Raw genomic sequence first — 17,261 nt, 5'->3', positions numbered from 1 at the left:
GCTCTTGTAGACCAGGCTGGCCTCGAACTCACAGAGATCCGTCTGCCTCTGCCTCCCGAGTGCTGGGATTAAAGGCGTGCGCCACCACCGCCCAGCTATTAAAACTTTTATATCAGTTCTCATCTGGTAAATTCTTTTGCCCTAGTGCCCTGGGTCACTCCACCTACAACAATCTCCTCGGATTTCAGCAACAGCAGGGCCTCTCAGGCAGACCCCTGTGTGCCGACGTCATCGTCAGGGAGCCAGCTTCTTCCCTCAAGCAATAAGGACTTCTCTGAGCAGTCTTGCGGGGCCAGAGAGCAGTAAGACCAAGCAGTCTACACACTGACCAAGAGCAGCTATGCAGGCCTGGCTCCCTGCCCCACTTCTCCCCTATTTGATCCTAAAGCTCACGCGAGTGCCACAGGGCTGGGCTGGAATGCTCACCTTCTACCTTCTTCAACTGCACTAAAATTTGTATTGTGTTATTTAAAAATATTTTAGATTATTTTTATATGTAGTGTGTGTGTGTGTGTGTGTGTGTGTGTGTGTACAGAGAACAGAAAGAAATATGGCTGAGCAAGTATCTCTACTGTAGGATGTAGAGTCCTTTAGGAACGTATCCGAGAGTGGAGAGGCTCGGACATGTGGAAGTTTTTTGGGAAATCTCCACACTGATTGCCATAGTGGCTTAGACCCCCACTAGCAGTGGGTGATGGCTCATTTCCCCACATCCTCGCCATCATCTGCCATCAGTTATTTTCCTGATAGCCATTCTGACCGGGGTGAGGTGGAATCTCAAAGTAGTTTAAATTTGCATTTCCCTGATGGCTAGTGATGTTGAGCACTTTGCAAAACATTTATTGGATGTTTGTATTTCTCCTGAGAACTCTCTGTTCAGGTCCTTAGCTCTTTTTAAAAACTGAGTTGTTTGTTTTCTTGTTTAGCTTTTTAATCTTTGTATATTCTAGATATCGATCCTTTATCAGATGGATGGGGGTAAAGGTTCTCTCACACTCTGTAAGCTGATGGACTGTAGAGAAGCTTTTCAATTTCATGAGCCTGGTTCCATTTGTCAATTGCTGGCCTTATTACCTGAGCAACTGGAGTTCTGTTTAGAAAGTCCTTATTTCTATCTAAGTCTTGAGATGTTTGCCCTACCTTTTCCTCTATTATTTTTTAGAATCTGAGGTCTTAAATTAAGCTCTTTGGTTCATTTGGAGCTAACTTTTGTGTAGGGTGAGAGGTGAGGGTCTAGTTTCTTTTACAGGTAACACCAGTTTTCCTAGTACCATTCAGTGAAGAGACTGTCTTTCTCCAACACAGACTCTTGGCATCTCTGTGAAAAGTCAGGTGTATGGGTTTGTACCTAGGTCTTCTATTCTGTTCTTTATATAAAGATCTGGTTTTTGTTTGTTTCAGAACATGCTGTTTTGTTACTATGGCTCTGTATAGTATATCAAATCAAATTTAAAATCAGGGTTAGGAACATCTCCAGCATTGTTTTTGCTTAGGTTTGCTTTGGCTAGCAAAGATTGTTTGTGTTTTCAGATAAAATTTAGCTTCCTTTTTTATTTCTGTGATTTTTATGATTCTGATGGGATTGCACTGAATCTGTAGACGGCCTTTGGCAAAATAGCCAGTTTTGCAATATTGTCTCTTCTGATCCACGAGCATGGGAAGCCTTCCCATCTTCCAGAGTCTTCTTGGATTTCTTTCTTGACTGTCTTTAACATTGTCATTGTAGAGGTCTTTCACTTCATTGGTTGGGTTTATTCCAAGGTATTTTTTTTTTTAAATTGAGTCAATCTTGAGTAATATCGTTCCCCAGATTTCTTTCTCAGCATGCTCGCCTTTGGTTTGTTGGAAGAGTACTGATTTTTGTGTTAATGTTACATATTGTCACTTTGCTGAAAGTGTTATCAGCTCTAAGAGTGTCCGGGAGGAGTGGTTAGGGTCTCCCACTTAGAGAATCAGATCACCTTCAAGTAAGATACTTTGTTTCTTTCTTTCCCTCCGGAACCCTTCTTATTTGTTCTCGTCTTACTGCTCTGGGACCTCCAGCTTTCAACTGAATAGAAGGGGAGAAACTGAACACTGATTCGGTGGGAAAGTTTCATGTTTTTTTTCTCCATTTAGTACAATGGTGGCTACAGGTTTGTCACGTGTAGCCTTTACTACGCTGACATATGTTCCTTTTATTCAGTATTTCCTTAAAGCTTTATCATGAAGCGGTTTGATTTTGTCAAAAGCTTTTTCTACATCTTACTGAGATGATCACATGGTTTCTGTCCTTGTCCGTTTATACGATGCTTTATATTTAATAAATATTTGCTTGTGTTGAACCATCTCTGCATCTCTGAAATAAAGTCAACTTGATCAGGGTGAATGATCATTTTGATGTGGTTTGGAGTTAGATCTGCAAGTGCTTTTCTGAAAACTCTTGCATCTATCCCCATCAGAGAGGCTGTGGTCTATAATATTTGTGTGTGTGTTTGGCTTTAGCATCAGGGCAATAGTGGCCTATCAAAAAGAGCTTGGAGGTGGTGCTTCCTTTCTGTTTCATGCAGTAGCTTGAGAAGCATTGCTGTTAGTTGTTTGAAAGTCTGAGGCTTCCTGAAAGCATCTTATTTGATTTATTGTGATTTTCATTTCCAGTATTCCAGTTTGTTTTTTCTTCAGTATTGCTACCTCTTTGTTGAATTCCTCTTTTTTCTATATTGCATTGATTTAAATATTTTTTTTTACTTAGTTGTTTGTGTTTTCTTGAAATTTGTTCAGGAACTTATTTATAACTTATTTCATTTCTTCAAACATACTTATAATCATTTATTTAAACTGAGATTTCATCTACTACCTGGAAATCAGAAACACAGCTGCCCTGTGCCGTGTGCCACACCAGGCAGGGCTGCTCGCAAGATACAGGACACAAGACAGAACAGACAAACTCTAGGCCAGCAGGTGAACTCACTGTGTAGCTTGGACTGGCCTGGAAATCAAGAGGTGGACCAGGTTGGCCTCAAACTCAGAGAAATCTGCTTGCTTCTGCCTCCCAAATGCTGGGATTAAAGGTGTGTGCCGCCACCACACCTGTTCCTGGGAAAGCCAGGTTTAAGATCTGTTAGTAATAGGTTGGGGATGATGGGTAGTGGTGATGCACACCTTTAATCCCAGCACTCGGGAGGCAGAGGCAGACAGATCTCTGAGTTCAAAATCAGCCTGTCTACAGAGCTAGTTCTAGGACAGTTAAAGCTACAACACAGAAACCCTGTCTCAACTGCCCAGACCTCCCATCCCGCACCCCCCCCCCCCAAAAGAAAAGAAAGGAAAAGATGGGTTTGAAGGTATCTTGGCAAGGGAAAGGTTTTACTGTTGCCGAAGGGTGCACAGCTGTGTCAAAGCAAGCAAGCAAGCTTACTCTGGATCCCCACTGGATTTTTACTCCGAACACTAGGGGCAGGGCTGAGCCTCAAAATCTTGTACAACTGGCTGATTTAAAACAGTGCAGCTGATAAGCACACTGTGACCTTGATCACAGAAAGCTTTTCATTTCGGAACGGTGTTGACTCAGGAGGGACTGTTGACAAATGGTGTTTTTTTCATTTTTTAAAATGGTGTTTTGGGCCTGGAAAAGATGGTTCAGAAGTTGCAGAGTTAATTTGCTAGCACAACACCCATGCCAGGTGGCTCATGACAGCTCCAGGGCACACACCCATCCATGTGCACGTGTGCACACACATAGTTAAAAGTATTTTAAAAATTTAATGGCATTTCCCTTGCCATATTTAACCCTGGCAGAAAAAAACAGCACAGGTCTCTCATAGTTCACACAGTCCTAGGCATTCAGAGTACACAAAACAGATCTGGAGAGCTAGAAAAGGGACCGACGGAGAAATGAATACTTTGATTGATGGCTACAGATGCACAATCTTATGAAGATGCTAAAGATGTTAAGAAGGTAACAGGTGAGCCTGGAGACACAGCTCACCCAGAAACACATGCCTACTCTGGGACTGAGCTCCAGCACTGGTGGGGGGGAGGGGAGGAGCCTGATATTTAGAATGTAAATGTCATCTAAATGCTTTCACTTGTTAATACAAATTATTTTCCACAGGCAATGGAAATTTCTAGAATGAAAAGCATGAACACTGTGGCCAGTAGGAGCTTGAATGTGGCCGAGCTTTGACAAAGAATGTAGGAGGACACACAAACGACAATGTTCTTAGTGTCTGTGTGGAGCAACAGTATGCAACTTTCAAATGGTAGGATGGGAGATGGGCCCTATCATCTGTCTATCTCTCTATCTCTCTATCTATCTCCTACCTGCCGTTTGTCTATTAATCACCTATCAGTTATGTATTAATAATCTATCATTCTATGATTAATAATCAATCTATAATTTATATAAGATAGAATGATAGATTATTAACAAATAATATTTTTAATTATTTGTTAATAATCTATCATTCTATCTTTTTATTATCGGTCAATCATTTATTTATCATTTAACTATCATTCATTTATCATTTTATTTGCTTGTTGTTTTTTTTGAGAAAGGGTTTCTTTGTGTAACCCTGGCCATCCTGGAACTTACACTGTAGATCAGGCTGCCATCGAAATCAGAGATCCACCGCCCTCTGCCTCCCAGGTGCTGGGATTAAAGGCGTGTACCACCACTGCCCGGCTCATTTTATTTATTTTATTATTCATTTATCATTTACCTATTATTCATTTGCTAATTGATCTGTTCATCTATCTATCTATCTATCATCTATCTATCATCTATCTATCTATCTATCTATCTATCATCAATCTGTCTATTATCTATCTATGAATAATCTAACATTTAACTGTATACCTATCATTTATCTGTTTGTCTATCTTCAGAGAAGCAAAGAATGTGACAACATATTGATCAGCGTTGACTCTAGGTAAAGAGAACACTAGTGTCTGCAGCACTGTTTCTAGAAAGGCAAGCACTGGCAGAAGAGCTGCTGTGAGGGTACCCTGGGTGTATGTAGCACGGATCTGAGCAGGAGCCAGGCGGGGCTGGCGGGGAGTGCTGCTTTGGGTCGTATTTCAGCGTCTACGCCTGACTAGCTTGTCTGCTGGTGTCACAACCTCAGTACGGTTCTCTGTTAAAACAGAGTTACCGAACTCGAACTCACTTTTATTTCTTTAGCGAGGTATTCAGTCTGAGTTTTACTAAGTAATGAAACTTTTGAAAAGTAAAGAAACAAAATGAGTCGCTTCCCTGACCGGGAATCGAACCCGGGCCGCGGCGGTGAGAGCGCCGAATCCTAACCACTAGACCACCAGGGAGGACATGCTGGCTTTCCTTTCTAGCAGTACTAGACCAGATGACGACAGGGTTGCCGGGCAACTGCAGTGGCCAGGGAGTAGGCAACTAGGCACCTAGCAACTCGCTGCCCTTGAGGAACTGACAACGCCGGCAGCTGAGAGAAGTCTTGCACGGAAGGATCGGCTCCTGAGCGGAGGAAAATTTAAACAAAAAAAAAAAAAAAGAAAGAAAAAAACATGTGTCAGAAGTGGGATTCGAACCCACGCCTCCATTCGGAGACCAGAACGCCCGTAGGGAAGGCTCGCGCCTTGAGTCTGGCGCCTTAGACCACTCGGCCATCCTGACACCTGAAGTCTTGCGCCTTCCCGCTCATCCTGGAGCCTGTTGAGCCTGTGCTACGCGTGCTGCCACGTGTAGCCGCCCGACAACGTCCCTCCCCGCTGGCTCCAGCGTCGCCGCCGCCTGTAAACCCAGAAAAGCGATGCCGGGAGAGACGCAGGCAGCACGTAGCCGCAGCTGCGGACCGCACGGTCACCCTGTTGCCTTGCAAACGCACCCAGCGTTCGGGGCTTAGCCGACTGGGAGCCAGACTAGGAGCTCCAGGCTTCCCCCTCTCTGAGCGACCTGGCTTAGGCGAGGGTGGCTCCAGCAGCGGCGACACGACTCTGAGAGTTTTAGCTTGCAAAGTGGGGAAGGCCCAGGACCTCCCTGCAGAACAGTCCTGGACGGGTTGGCGGGTGGCCCAGTGTTTTTCTCCCAGACACCCACCCCCCACCCCATTTCTTCCACGTAACCCCAAAACTTTCCTTTGCCCTGGTGAGCTGCTGAGGGAGATAATTGGTACAGCTATTCAACCCGCGAGAAAAAACCAAAACCAATCATCACCAACAAAACCACACAAGACTTTGATAGGTAGAGGGTTCAGAACTGCTGGGGGAGGCCTCATTAGAGCAATATCCTTTTGAAAAATATTCCTCAATAACTAATATACACGGGCAGAGCGATTGGTTCAAGGTTATTATCCTCAGCTGCACAGTGAGCTCTGGAAGCGCGAGAGCTGGTCTCAACGAAATGAAGCAGAAGACTAGCACACGACCCCGCCAATCATGAGTTTTATATATGTCGAGATCTTATTCAATTAATGAATGAAGCTAAAGAAAAAAAATACCCTGCCCTTGTTACACTGGAGAGGAAGGCTATTCTATTGAGACTATGGTAGAAGCAGAGAGAAAGAACGCCCTCTCTTTTCAGGGCCAGCAAAGACAGCTGTGGGGTGTAGCCAGGGAAATGGTGGCCCGGGTGGGTGGAAAGTTCTTAAGAACAGATGTCAAGGACAAGAGCATTCCCACTAAACACGCCCTATGAAATTCTTCCAAAAACCAAGCCAAAGCCTTAGACAGCAAAGGTGAGGGACGATGATAAAAGGTTCATATAAAAAGGTGAGGATAGTGAGAAAAAGCTGTCTCTCGGAGCAGGGGGAGCGAGCTCTCCATGGACGAATCCCAGAGGGTAGCTGAGGCCAGAGACAAGTGGGGGTCAAGGCTCAGGCCTAGTCAAAAGAAGGCTCAGAGGATAGTAACTGAAAGTTGGTTAATGATGATTTGTAGGACGTTGAAACCACACAGAGAAGAGTTTGAGATTTTAAAAATAATCCACTCTTTTGGGGTCCTCACAGACTGGGCGTAACAGTACCCAAAGTGGTGAATGAATGAATAGGTAAAGTACACTGAGTAAAGAGATAGCTGGTAGACTCTGGGGAGTTCGTGTCCCCACTGGAATCAGTGATGCTTGACTGCTTGACTTTACCACTCTTCTTCGAAGCTGTCTTTATCTTTTTGTCTTTTTTTGGTTTGTAGAGACAGAGTTTCTCTGTATAGTTTTGGCAGTTCTGAAACTTGCTTCTCAAACAAGGCTGGCCTGGAACTCACAGAGATCTTCCTGCCTTTGCCTCTGCAGTGCTGGGATTAAAGGAGTGCCCCACTACCACCAGGCAACTCTCTCTCTCTCTCTCTCTCTCTCTCTCTCTCTGCTCTCTCTCAGAGCAAAAATTCTTTCTTTTAATAAACAAACAAATAAATTAGAGACAGGGTCTCTTTACATAGCCCTGAACTATGTAGATGAGGCTGGCCTCAAACTCACAGAAATCCTCTTGCCCCTGTCTCCTCAGTGCTGGGATTAAAGATGTACATTATCCTGTCTGGTGATCATGACTGGCTGCAGGAGAAAAATTCTTCATTAAAAAAATTATATGCCGGTTTTTGCAGGTGCCCTCAGAGACCAGAAGAGGGTGCTGGGTCCCCTGGAGCTAGAGTTACAACTTATAGTGGTCTGTCTTGATGTGAGCGCTGGAAACCAACTCTGGATTTCGGCAAGAGCAGAAAGCACTTTTACCTCCCAAGGTATTCTTCCAGCCCCATGAAGACAATTTTTAAAATTTGTTTTTGGAGACAGGGTCTCACCCTATAGCTCTGGTTGGTCTAGAATTCAATATGTAGATCAGGCTGATCAGCAAAACTCACAGAGATCTGTGTACCTCTGCCTCCTAGGTGCTGGGATTAAGGTGTGCACCGGAGCACCACATCTGGCAATCATCTTTAAAAATAAAAATTAGTATTCTGTATGTATGTAACACGTGTGGGCATGTGTGCCATGGTTCATGTTTGTGGAGGCCTGGGGACAACTTTGTGGAGCCCATATTTCTCTCCTTCCACCCTTATATAGGTTCTAGGGATTAAACTACAGCCGCCAGACTCGCTCAGCAAGCAGCGTTTGTTGCTGAGATACCTCACAGTCTATGGGGAGGGGCTTGAGTATTGAAACACAGTTTCCTCAAACATCCCCTCCCGGAATGGAATCTGTGAAAACTGCTCTCTGTAGCAAACGCCGTGCAGATAATTGTTTGAAGCACTGAGATGGGAGATTGTCTGGATTACCTAAACTGATTCTGTCTTTGGAACAGGAGAAGGAAGGCTTGCCCTCAAAGGAGGCCACGTGACCGACCGTGGAGTCAAAAGCTGATGTGGTGTGGTCAGAAGGGGGTGGGGGGGATGCTGGACACCACTGGGAGACAGAAAAGGCCAGGAGAAAGTTCTCTCCGGGAGCTCTACTTGACATGTGGCCCTGTCAGCATTTTGGCGCTGGCCTTCTGACCTCTAAAACTGCCAGGGAGTGAATTTCTGCCGTCTCCAGCTTGTCAGTGTTGTAGTGATTTGCCACAGAAAAGCGGCCAATAGTGCAGGTGGCTGGGAGTGAGGTTTGAGCTCACTCTTGCAGCTGTTCATTGTTGATATCCTTGTGCCAGGCATTGCCCTAAATTCTTTATATTTTTAAAGATTTTATTTATTATGTGATGTGAGATTCCCCTCTGTAGGCTGTGAATATTTTGTTGGTCAATAAGGAAACTGCTTTGAGCCTATAGCAGAGCAGGGCAGAATAGAGCTAGGTGGGGGAAAACTAAACTGAATGCTGGGAAAAAGAAGGCGGTGTCAGAGAGAAGCCATGTAGCCCCATGGAGACTGGAACTTTACCCAGTAAGCCACAGCCTCCTGGCGATACACATTAATGGAGATGGGTTAATTTAAGATATGAGTTAGCCAGGAATACACTTAAGCTATTGGCCAAACAGTTTAGCAAATAATATGGTTTCTGCGTGATTATTTCAGGGCTGAGCAGCTGGAAACAAACAAGCAGCCTTCCTGCAAAATTATGTGTAGTGTTCTGTCTGCATATATGCCTACATACCAGAAGAGGGCACAAGATCTCATAATAGATGATTGTGAGTCACCACATGGTTGCTGGGAATTGAACTCAGGACCTCTGAAAGAACAGTCAGTGCTCTTAACTGCTGAGCCATCTCTCTCCAAATCCCTAAATTCTTTATATGCAAGAAGTGTATTAACTCAGTTAACCATGAAGGGCCAACTAGGCAGTCAAAGGAGTCTGGAATACAAAGAGGGAAGCCAGAAACATAAACCTCGTGGGCCATCAATGGGTGACCTATATAGATCACCCCCAAAGAAAGCATCTAAAAAAGTAGCTTGCCAGGGTCTGAACCTGGTGCACTTTATCCTTTGTTAACAGTTGATTCCCAGAAGAAAAGCCAGCAAGGAGGGAGGAAACCAGGATTAGGTGAAGTCAGAGAGCGAAGCTGAGGAGAAAGTGGGAGGAATGCATTGGCAGAGGAGAAGAGAGCTAAACTCTCCTGCAACACAGAGGTGCAGTCCTGAAATGGCAGTACTTCCGAGGTGGAGGCAGTTCAAAGTCACCTTGACTTCATAGTGAGTTGGAGACGAGTCTGAACAACATGAGACCTTGTCTTAGGCAAAACAAAAACCAAAAAGTGACATCGGAAAGCCCCGTTGGGGTTGCTTGATGGAAATAGTTCCGTCAGAGCCATTTGTAGATAGGTGAAATGAAAGTCTGCATAGAATCTAGGCCACTTCTTGAAGGAATGTTGATAGTAACAGGTTATGGGCTGCAGCTGGAGGGTGGTCTAGTAGTTCAGAAAGAGCTCCAGTTGACTTCAGGAGGGGGATGCTGCAACTAGCGTTTGCTTGGTGGCAAATGAGAGGCAGAGATGCTAGCAGAGAAAGGAGCAGTTGACTACAGCAGGACCAGGGCTAACTACAATTCCCGGTAGGCTTTGCGCGGGGCGCACGGCGCGCAAGCGCAGGCCTCTGGCCTCCCTCTGTAAGTCCGTCTGCAACCTCCGACGCCAAGGGGGACTGTTTCTTCTTAAAGGAGAAACGGCGGCGGCGAGCGCGGTGGGCCCCGGTCCTCCCGCGGCTCTCGGAGGGAGCACGCGGAACCGGGAGGCGCACGCGCAGTCTAGGCGAAAGCGGGTTGGGGCGCGCAGGTAAGACTCCGGCGTGGGCCCGCCCGGTGCCCAGGCAGTGCGGGACGGGCCTCTCCTTGCCTGGGAAGCAGTGAAGAGGCCGAGGCACGGCTACACGCAGACCCCACCACCCTGGGACAAGGAGAACAAATTTCCCAGTGGAGGTCTCTTGTCCCTGCCTGCGACCCCCGTTCCCCAAGTCCCATCCTGGCTCTAAGAATGGGTGGCTGGATCCGAGAGCCGCGAGTGCTTTGGAGGCAGTGTGCTCGGGTCCCCATTCAGCGCAGACGGAGCTGGGGCTGTGTCTGCCCGGCACTCCCCGATGGCACCACGTCCTCCCGCAGACCCGGGCGCGAATGGCCTCTCCGGTGGCAGATGCTTCCCGCCGCCGGCGGGAGAAGCGTAGGCTGTTGGACGCGCGCCGCAGCAAGTGCCGCATCCGCCTGGGCGGCCACATGGAGCAGTGGTGCCTCCTCAAGGAGCGGCTGGGCTTCTCCCTGCACTCACAGCTCGCCAAGTTCCTGCTGGACAGGTTAGGGGCCGAGAGGGATTGGGGTGGACACCGAGGCAGAGCGCCCAGTCTGTTCCTACAGACTCGGTTTTCTCGCTCAGTCAGGACAGGCTGCTCCTCCCCTCACAGCCCCAGGGAATGGGAGGTCTGTAGGGTTGGCCCCTTAAGTGTCTGAGTGCCTGGGTGCGGGTGATTAGCTTCCTAGGTTCTGAGCTGACTCCAAGCTCTTCTCTGGCAGGTATACTTCTTCAGGCTGTGTCCTCTGTGCAGGTAAGTAAAAGATGGCAACAGGTAGTGGCAGCTCCCAGAATCTTATGCCCAAAGAGAATTGGATCAGAAGCCCTTAATGAGTTTGGAAAGGGGACGAGCCCGAAATACCATGGTGCAGCAGCCTTTGGGAAGAGAACTTTGTCTCAGGACCTGGGATGGGTGTGCCTAGGCTTAAAGCCAAAGCAGAACAACAAGAGCAAAACAAACCAACAACCAAAAGCAAAACTCTCCAGAGACTGGAGAGACAGATGGCGGAGAGGTTAAGAGCCGGTGCTGCTCTGGCAGAAGAACAAGTACTCATGACAGGGGGCTCCCAGCTGCCTGAAACTACAGCTGCAGGGGGACCTAACACCGCTGACCTCCGGGAGCACCCGCATTCATGTGCACACCCCTCTCTCCCCAACACTAAAGCTAATTAAAAATAAGATATTTTTAAAAAGAGTACTTTAAAAAACGATAAACCAGATTTGAACCGAGGTTGCCCATGGATTTGGAGGGATTAGGATGCTTTGAGTGGTTTTCTGGGTGAGAGAGATTTCCAACCTTGCATGACTGCAACATCTTACCTCCAGGTCCAGAACCTCTGCCCCAAAAGGGTCTGCAGTACCTGGTGCTCCTATCTCATAGGCACAGCCGGGAGTGCAGCTTAGTGCCTGGGCTTCGGGGGCCTGGAGGTGGAGATGGGGAGCTTGTGTGGGAGTGTTCAGCAGGCCACACGTTCTCCTGGGAACCTTCTTTGAGTCCTACACCTTCAGAAGTGCCTAAGCAGCACCCCCTTCCACAAACTACTGAGAGAACCTGGTACTCAGAGGCCAGGAGGAAGCAGGAGCCTGAAGGTGAGTAAGGAAAGAAGGGTTGTGGAGAAAGAAAAAAGTTTTCCAATCTTCTCTAGCTGAGAACTGGTTTATAAAAATGATCTTGTTATTTGTTAATATATTGATTGAGACAGGGTCTCATATAGCCAAGGGGCCTTGAAGTCCTGGTCCTGCCTTCACCTCCTGAGTGCTAGAGTTACTAATAACGATCCTTTTGTGCTAGCAAGGAAATATATCCTCACATGCATTGTTAGGTATAGGAAGCAAAACCATAGTGATGGTATACTACCTTTGACAGAAACTAGAAATAAGGTTTAAAAGAGAATGCATCTGTAAAAAGTGCCACCTAGCAAACCAGGTTGCCATTGGGAAGAAACTGTCCTCAGCCTTTTGAGCACAGGCCTCCTTCTCTTATGTCCTGCTCGTGCCGACAGGTTTGGACCATGAGCAGCATGAAAGGACTCCAGAAACCAGGCTGTCCAGGTGAGGACGGGAAGTGAGGGACAGGCTAGAGCTGCACAGGGTTGAGGTGGCAGTTTCTCAGGATTGTCTTTCTTGAGCTTGCAGGGGACGAGAATCCCCACCGGAGACCTTCCCACCCCCGGGAGAGGAACAGGATGCAGACGAGGATGAGGATGAAGAGCTGCTCAGTGATGCCAGCCCATGGACCTACAGCTCCTCCCCAGATGAGCCAGTTGGGATTGAGGGAGGATGCTGAACAGATTGAGAGAGGGAGGAAGCAGCTGGCTCCTTATAATTCAGAGATGTGTCAGCTGGAGGGATGGACTTGTTGCAGGGTGGGCAGGGCAGATGTTGGGAAAAGTGAATTGTAGGCTTTGAGTTGGGAATGTGGGAAAGGGATGAAGTCTGGGGGAGGCTGAGAGCATGAAACCTGCTGTGGGAGTTGGGATTTTTTTTCCATTTAGGGGCTGGACTTGGTTAGGGCTTACTGATTGCCCAGAGGGATAATGTCCTCCTCCTCCTTCTTTTCTTTCCAGTAGTGAACCAGATGTCCTTAAGCCGCCTCCATCCCCTGTTACCCATACACCTAAGGAGGGAGAGATACCACCAGTACCTGCAACTCTCCCTGCTCCTTGTGTTGTTCTTTCCTCTCTGGCTTCTACAGCTGCTCTAACATCAGATGCTGAGGCACAGCTGGAACTCAGCAGGACCCCTCAGGCCTCTGTAGAACTGCAAATGACCGAGTCTCTGGACAGGTAACCTGATGGCTGAGACAGGGAGGGCCAGGGTGCCCTGGGATGTGTCACTCTTGAGGTGCTTCGCTGCTTCTTTGCTACCCATAGGCCTGGGAGTCAGGCCCAGTCTGATCCGAACCCGACCTGGGATGAGGACACTGCCCAGATTGGGCTCAGGAGAATTAGGTAGGACTGGGGAGATCGGACGGTGTGGGGGGAGATCAGGAGTGAGGCAGAGCGCACAAGAGTCCTGCTCCCATTCTCCCCACAGAAAAGCTGCTAAAAGAGAGCTGATGCCCTGCGACTTCCCTGGCTGTGGAAGGATCTTCTCCAACCGGCAGTATCTGAATGTGAGGGACACAAGCCGAGGCCTGTGGGACCACTGGGGTTGGGGTTGGGGTGGAGAAAAAGACACTCCTGGGCTGAGGTGTAGATATAACTTAGTTGTAGTGCAATTGTCTAGCATGTGCAAGGCAGCACACAGCTTTTGGAGTAGAGGGAAAAGCCCATGCTCCAAAGTTAGTAAGGGCTTCTGGCCCCAAGTATAGGGAGGGCCAGAGAGATGGTGAGGCGTAGGTGGACAGGGTGGACCTGAGAAGGGCACCTGCAGGTCAGTCTTGAGCCTCTTATGTGGGGGACTGCAGCAGCTGCTGCCATTAACTCTGGGAACAAAGGACTAGAATGCGGAAGGCATCCAGGACTTCATGAGCTAGGATGAGACTAGATCACATAAGAAGGACTTGCTATTGGGAAGTTCAGTTCGAAGCACTATCTGCCAGGTGGGGGTGTAGCTCAGTGGTAGAGCACCGGCCTGTCATATGCCAGGTCCTGGATCAGAACCCCAAACTGAAAAAAGAAAATAGAAAACAAGAACTTCCTCCTCCAAACCCAAAAGAACCCTTTTCCCTCAACAGTGCTCTACTTTGAGAGCCTATGAAGCCTTTGTATTTTCAAAGCAGGTTTAGGAGAAAACCCCACCTTGGTATGTATAAATAGCAGCAGCCAGAGCCTGACTGCAGCACACATCAATGGGGGTCATCATAGTCACTTAAACTACACTCTGTCCCTAACAGATAAACCATGAGTGTCACTCAGAATGTCATTTTGTGCAGGCAACTCTGGACATTGCAATAATGGTGTGTAAGGAAGTGAGTGGGTGGGCATCCAGAGGGAGCAGGTGAGGGCAGTTAGTGGTCAGGGTGGAAGGATAGTTGTGCTACTTAGGGCATAGGTAAAGTGGTGGCCCAGACAATGACAGAACTGTGGTAGGAAACAAGGGTGGAAGAGGAGCCTGCCTGCCCACCCAGCTCAAGTCAGTCTCCCTGCGGAGGCAGCCATCCTTTTGCCTCGTCTCGTCACCCATTCTTAGCACCACAAGAAGTACCAGCACATCCACCAGAAGTCATTCTGTTGCCCCGAGCCAGCTTGTGGCAAGTCCTTCAACTTTAAAAAGCACCTGAAGGAGCACGTGAAGCTGCATAGTGGTGAGTGCTGGACCCCTTCAGCTCCCTGGGGAGGACGGCATCCCTTAGTCCCTGTGTGCCATTAGCCCTTGCCTGCTTGAGACTGTTGTGAAATGTCTACTCTAGTCATGTAGGGTCATGAAGAGATAAGAAAGAAGGGGAGAATGGAGAGCAGGAAGGGCAACTTGTTTCTGTGGTCAAAGCTTTGAAGCAAGACCTGAGTGAAGTGAGGAGCAGAGGGCAGCACATGTGGGAAGCATCCATGTGTTCCAGGAATGGAAAGGAGGCCTTGAAGGCCACAGTAAGGATGATGTGGCTTCTACTTGGGGATGAGTCCATTGTGAGATCTCCCAAGATAGGGAGATAGCTGACTTTCAGAGATGACCATGTGGAGAATCCGGACTGTAGATGAGTAGAGATGTTGTACACTGATGGTGACAGCTTGGGTTTGTCCATAATAGTTGGTGAGCAATGCCTGAGGCTCTTACAGGAATGCAAAAGGGCTGTGTGAGAAAGATGGGTGAGCTGCAGGTGGGACTGGCAGGGGAGAGGGTGACTAAGAAGATTCTGGCCTGGGCAGCTGGGTAAAAGGTGATGAGTCCCTGAAAGCAAACAAGGGACTGGTGGGTAGGAATCTGGGTTAATATATGTTAATTAGATGTCAAAATGTAAGCATGAGATTTACAGAATGGCAGAAATCTGTCATGAGTATATGGGCAGTGTTGGGAGCCATGGGGCTGGAGTGTGCCTGCACAGGAGGGAGGGAAGTCTAACATAGTACACCTGCCTTCGGAGCATAGGCCAGGGGGAAGGCAAAGAAAGTGGCAGTGCAGAAAACTGCTCAAGGAAGGAGAACAGGCTGACAAAAGCTGCAGGCCAAGGAAGGCGTGGGGCCTAGATAACAAGACCCTGTGACAAGAGCTCTGCTCTGGGGATGACACCAAGAGTGTTGGAGAGAGCGGTTGCTCTCTTTGGACAGAAGCCATTGTAGAACTCATCAATAAAAGGAAAGACCATGGGGAGGGTTGAGTATTTATGCCCAATCTTACACAGGACAGGGGGTAGGTTTGGCCTGAGTAGGACTTTTACCGAGCAATTACTGCTAAGGGACAGGACAGATTGGTAATGTGAAAGAAGGCCACAAAGACAGCTGTGGAAACAGCTGAGAGGGGCAAGGGCTATGAGAAGGTAGAAGGGATGATGGTGACCTGGAATCATCAGATTGTCACACTGGACCTGGTTGGAGCTAGGAGGCTTGAAATGTTTGAGGTGGCTGGGTGCTTGGGAGTGATGTCTGAGCAGAGCGGAGGGTAAAATAGATGATGATGAGACAAGGGTTCAGTACTGCTGTATGACAGCAGATAGAGGAGAGGATTTGAAGCCAGAGCTTATGGTGGGAGGTGCAGTGATGGAGGAAAGAGTCTGCAGGTGATGGCCAGGTCTTCAGAGAGCTATGAGATAGTCGTAAGATGCAAAGGAGGTTTCTGCTGTAGGCATTTAGGTTTAGTGGCAGAAGAGAGGAACCACAGTAGCCTGAGAGCTGTCGATCAGTAACAATGGTGACACCAAGTGCTGCTGGAATTAGCAAGTTCAGTAAAAGGAAGACTGGCCACTTGTAGACATGGCACTGGGGGTGGCAGGTCCAACATGCACCTGGAAGATTTCTGGTCCTGGGTATGTGCCTGCTTCTTGGTACTTCCTATCCACACAGGCCTCCAGCTCTCCATTAATTACTCCATTGACAAAGATGCAGCCCAAGGCCCCAGATAGAGGAGGTATCCCTGTGCCTAGGAGACAGTTGGAGCTAGGGCTTAAAGGTGACAGGAGTGCAGTTTTAGATGCTCCATTGTCTGTCTCACTTAGTTTTTAGGACCAGTCAGGTATTAGGACCTAAGACTCCTGAGCCCCAGTACTTACCTTCTGTTGGGGATGGTGGGCTAAAGCCTGAAGATATGTCCCTTGTGTGCCTACAGATACCCGGGACTACATCTGTGAATTCTGTGCTCGCTCTTTCCGCACTAGCAGCAACCTTGTCATCCACAGAAGAATCCACACAGGAGAGAAGCCCCTGCAGTGAGTGCCAGGGGCCATGGAGGGAGCTGGTATCTGGCAGCCAGGAAGTGGGCAGCAGAACCTCCAGGGAGGTGAAGGTGGACCAAGGCTTCTGTCTCTGGCTGCAGGTGTGAGATATGTGGGTTCACTTGCCGTCAGAAGGCCTCTCTAAATTGGCACCGACGCAAGCATGCAGAAACTGCAGCTGCCCTGCGATTCCCTTGTGAGTTCTGTGGCAAACGCTTTGAGAAGCCAGACAGTGTGGCAGCTCACTGCAGCAAAAGCCACCCAACCCTGCTCTCTGCACAGGAGTCACCTGGCTCTTTGGAGTCTAGTCCCAGCATCTCTGTGGCTGAACCCCTGCAATCTCCTGAGGGCGCTAGCCTCTCTTCCTCTTTTGACTCTAATTCTGCCCTCTCAGCAGCCAGCTCTTCACAACCTGGGCTGCCAGACCTCAGGGATGCAGAGAAAAGCCAGATGGTGGTCCCCAGGAGCTAGGTATTGAGTGAAGTTGAGGGTAGGGCACGACTGGGCTCCAGATACCTTGCTTTAGCATTCCTTAAGGAACAATAAATGGTATTTTATACAAATGTGGGCAGAACAAATGCTTTGGTGTTACAGAGTTAAGAATCTGAGAATCTTTTGAAAAAAGGATGTTATCTGTGCCAGAATGCAGCAGAAACTGATCCGCTCACATGCCCAATTTCTTTCGAGACTTTTCCTGTACAGTGTATCATCATCTGACCTGGTCTGGGGGCAGGCTGCACCCTGCAGTTTGACCTGGTATGCAGTACCAAGCCCTACAGAGAGACAGCTGTTCGGAGTTAGGTTAAGTTCAC

At 48.1% G+C, this 17,261-nt stretch overlaps 1 protein-coding gene and 2 non-coding genes across 4 annotated transcripts; 1 reads left to right on the top strand and 2 right to left on the bottom strand.

Moving 5' to 3' along the window:
• Nucleotides 1-5,229: 5,229 nt before the first annotated feature.
• On the bottom strand, nt 5,230-5,301 carry Trnae-cuc. Its single transcript has one exon. It is a non-coding gene; the product is annotated as a tRNA-Glu (tRNA).
• A 219-nt stretch (nt 5,302-5,520) lies between these two features.
• Nucleotides 5,521-5,626, bottom strand: Trnal-caa. The gene is made up of 2 exons: nt 5,589-5,626; nt 5,521-5,566 (listed from the first exon to the last, which is right to left on the bottom strand). It is a non-coding gene; the product is annotated as a tRNA-Leu (tRNA).
• A 4,336-nt stretch (nt 5,627-9,962) lies between these two features.
• On the top strand, nt 9,963-17,012 carry Znf692 (zinc finger protein 692). Of its 2 annotated transcripts, XM_038325065.2 has the most exons (12): nt 9,963-10,136; nt 10,460-10,647; nt 10,865-10,896; nt 11,469-11,732; nt 12,146-12,194; nt 12,279-12,401; nt 12,710-12,928; nt 13,016-13,093; nt 13,179-13,257; nt 14,277-14,391; nt 16,344-16,443; nt 16,551-17,012. In XM_038325065.2, exons 2-12 carry the CDS (start codon nt 10,472-10,474, stop codon nt 16,918-16,920), a joined length of 1,605 nt encoding a protein of 534 aa, XP_038180993.1. In that variant the 5' UTR covers nt 9,963-10,136; nt 10,460-10,471; the 3' UTR covers nt 16,921-17,012. The 2 variants fall into 2 exon arrangements, with proteins under 2 accessions (XP_038180993.1, XP_038180994.1); XM_038325066.2 differs by lacking the exon at nt 10,865-10,896 and having other exon boundaries at nt 11,524-11,732.
• Nucleotides 17,013-17,261: the final 249 nt, after the last annotated feature.

This window comes from Arvicola amphibius, chromosome 4, assembly GCF_903992535.2.
Source record: "Arvicola amphibius chromosome 4, mArvAmp1.2, whole genome shotgun sequence".
NCBI lineage: Eukaryota > Metazoa > Chordata > Mammalia > Rodentia > Cricetidae > Arvicola > Arvicola amphibius.
This window is presented reverse-complemented; position numbering and strand designations above follow the sequence as displayed.

What these genes read in the sequence shown, in the direction of transcription:
- Znf692 (XM_038325065.2), top strand. Translation starts at nt 10,472, where the DNA reads ATGGCCTCTCCGGTGGCAGATGCTTCCCGCCGCCGGCGGGAGAAGCGT. An exon ending in ATTGGGCTCAGGAGAATTAG is followed by an intron (nt 13,094 to 13,178) that starts GTAGGACTGGGG and finishes TTCTCCCCACAG; the next exon opens with AAAAGCTGCTAAAAGAGAGC. An exon ending in CCAACCGGCAGTATCTGAAT is followed by an intron (nt 13,258 to 14,276) that starts GTGAGGGACACA and finishes ACCCATTCTTAG; the next exon opens with CACCACAAGAAGTACCAGCA.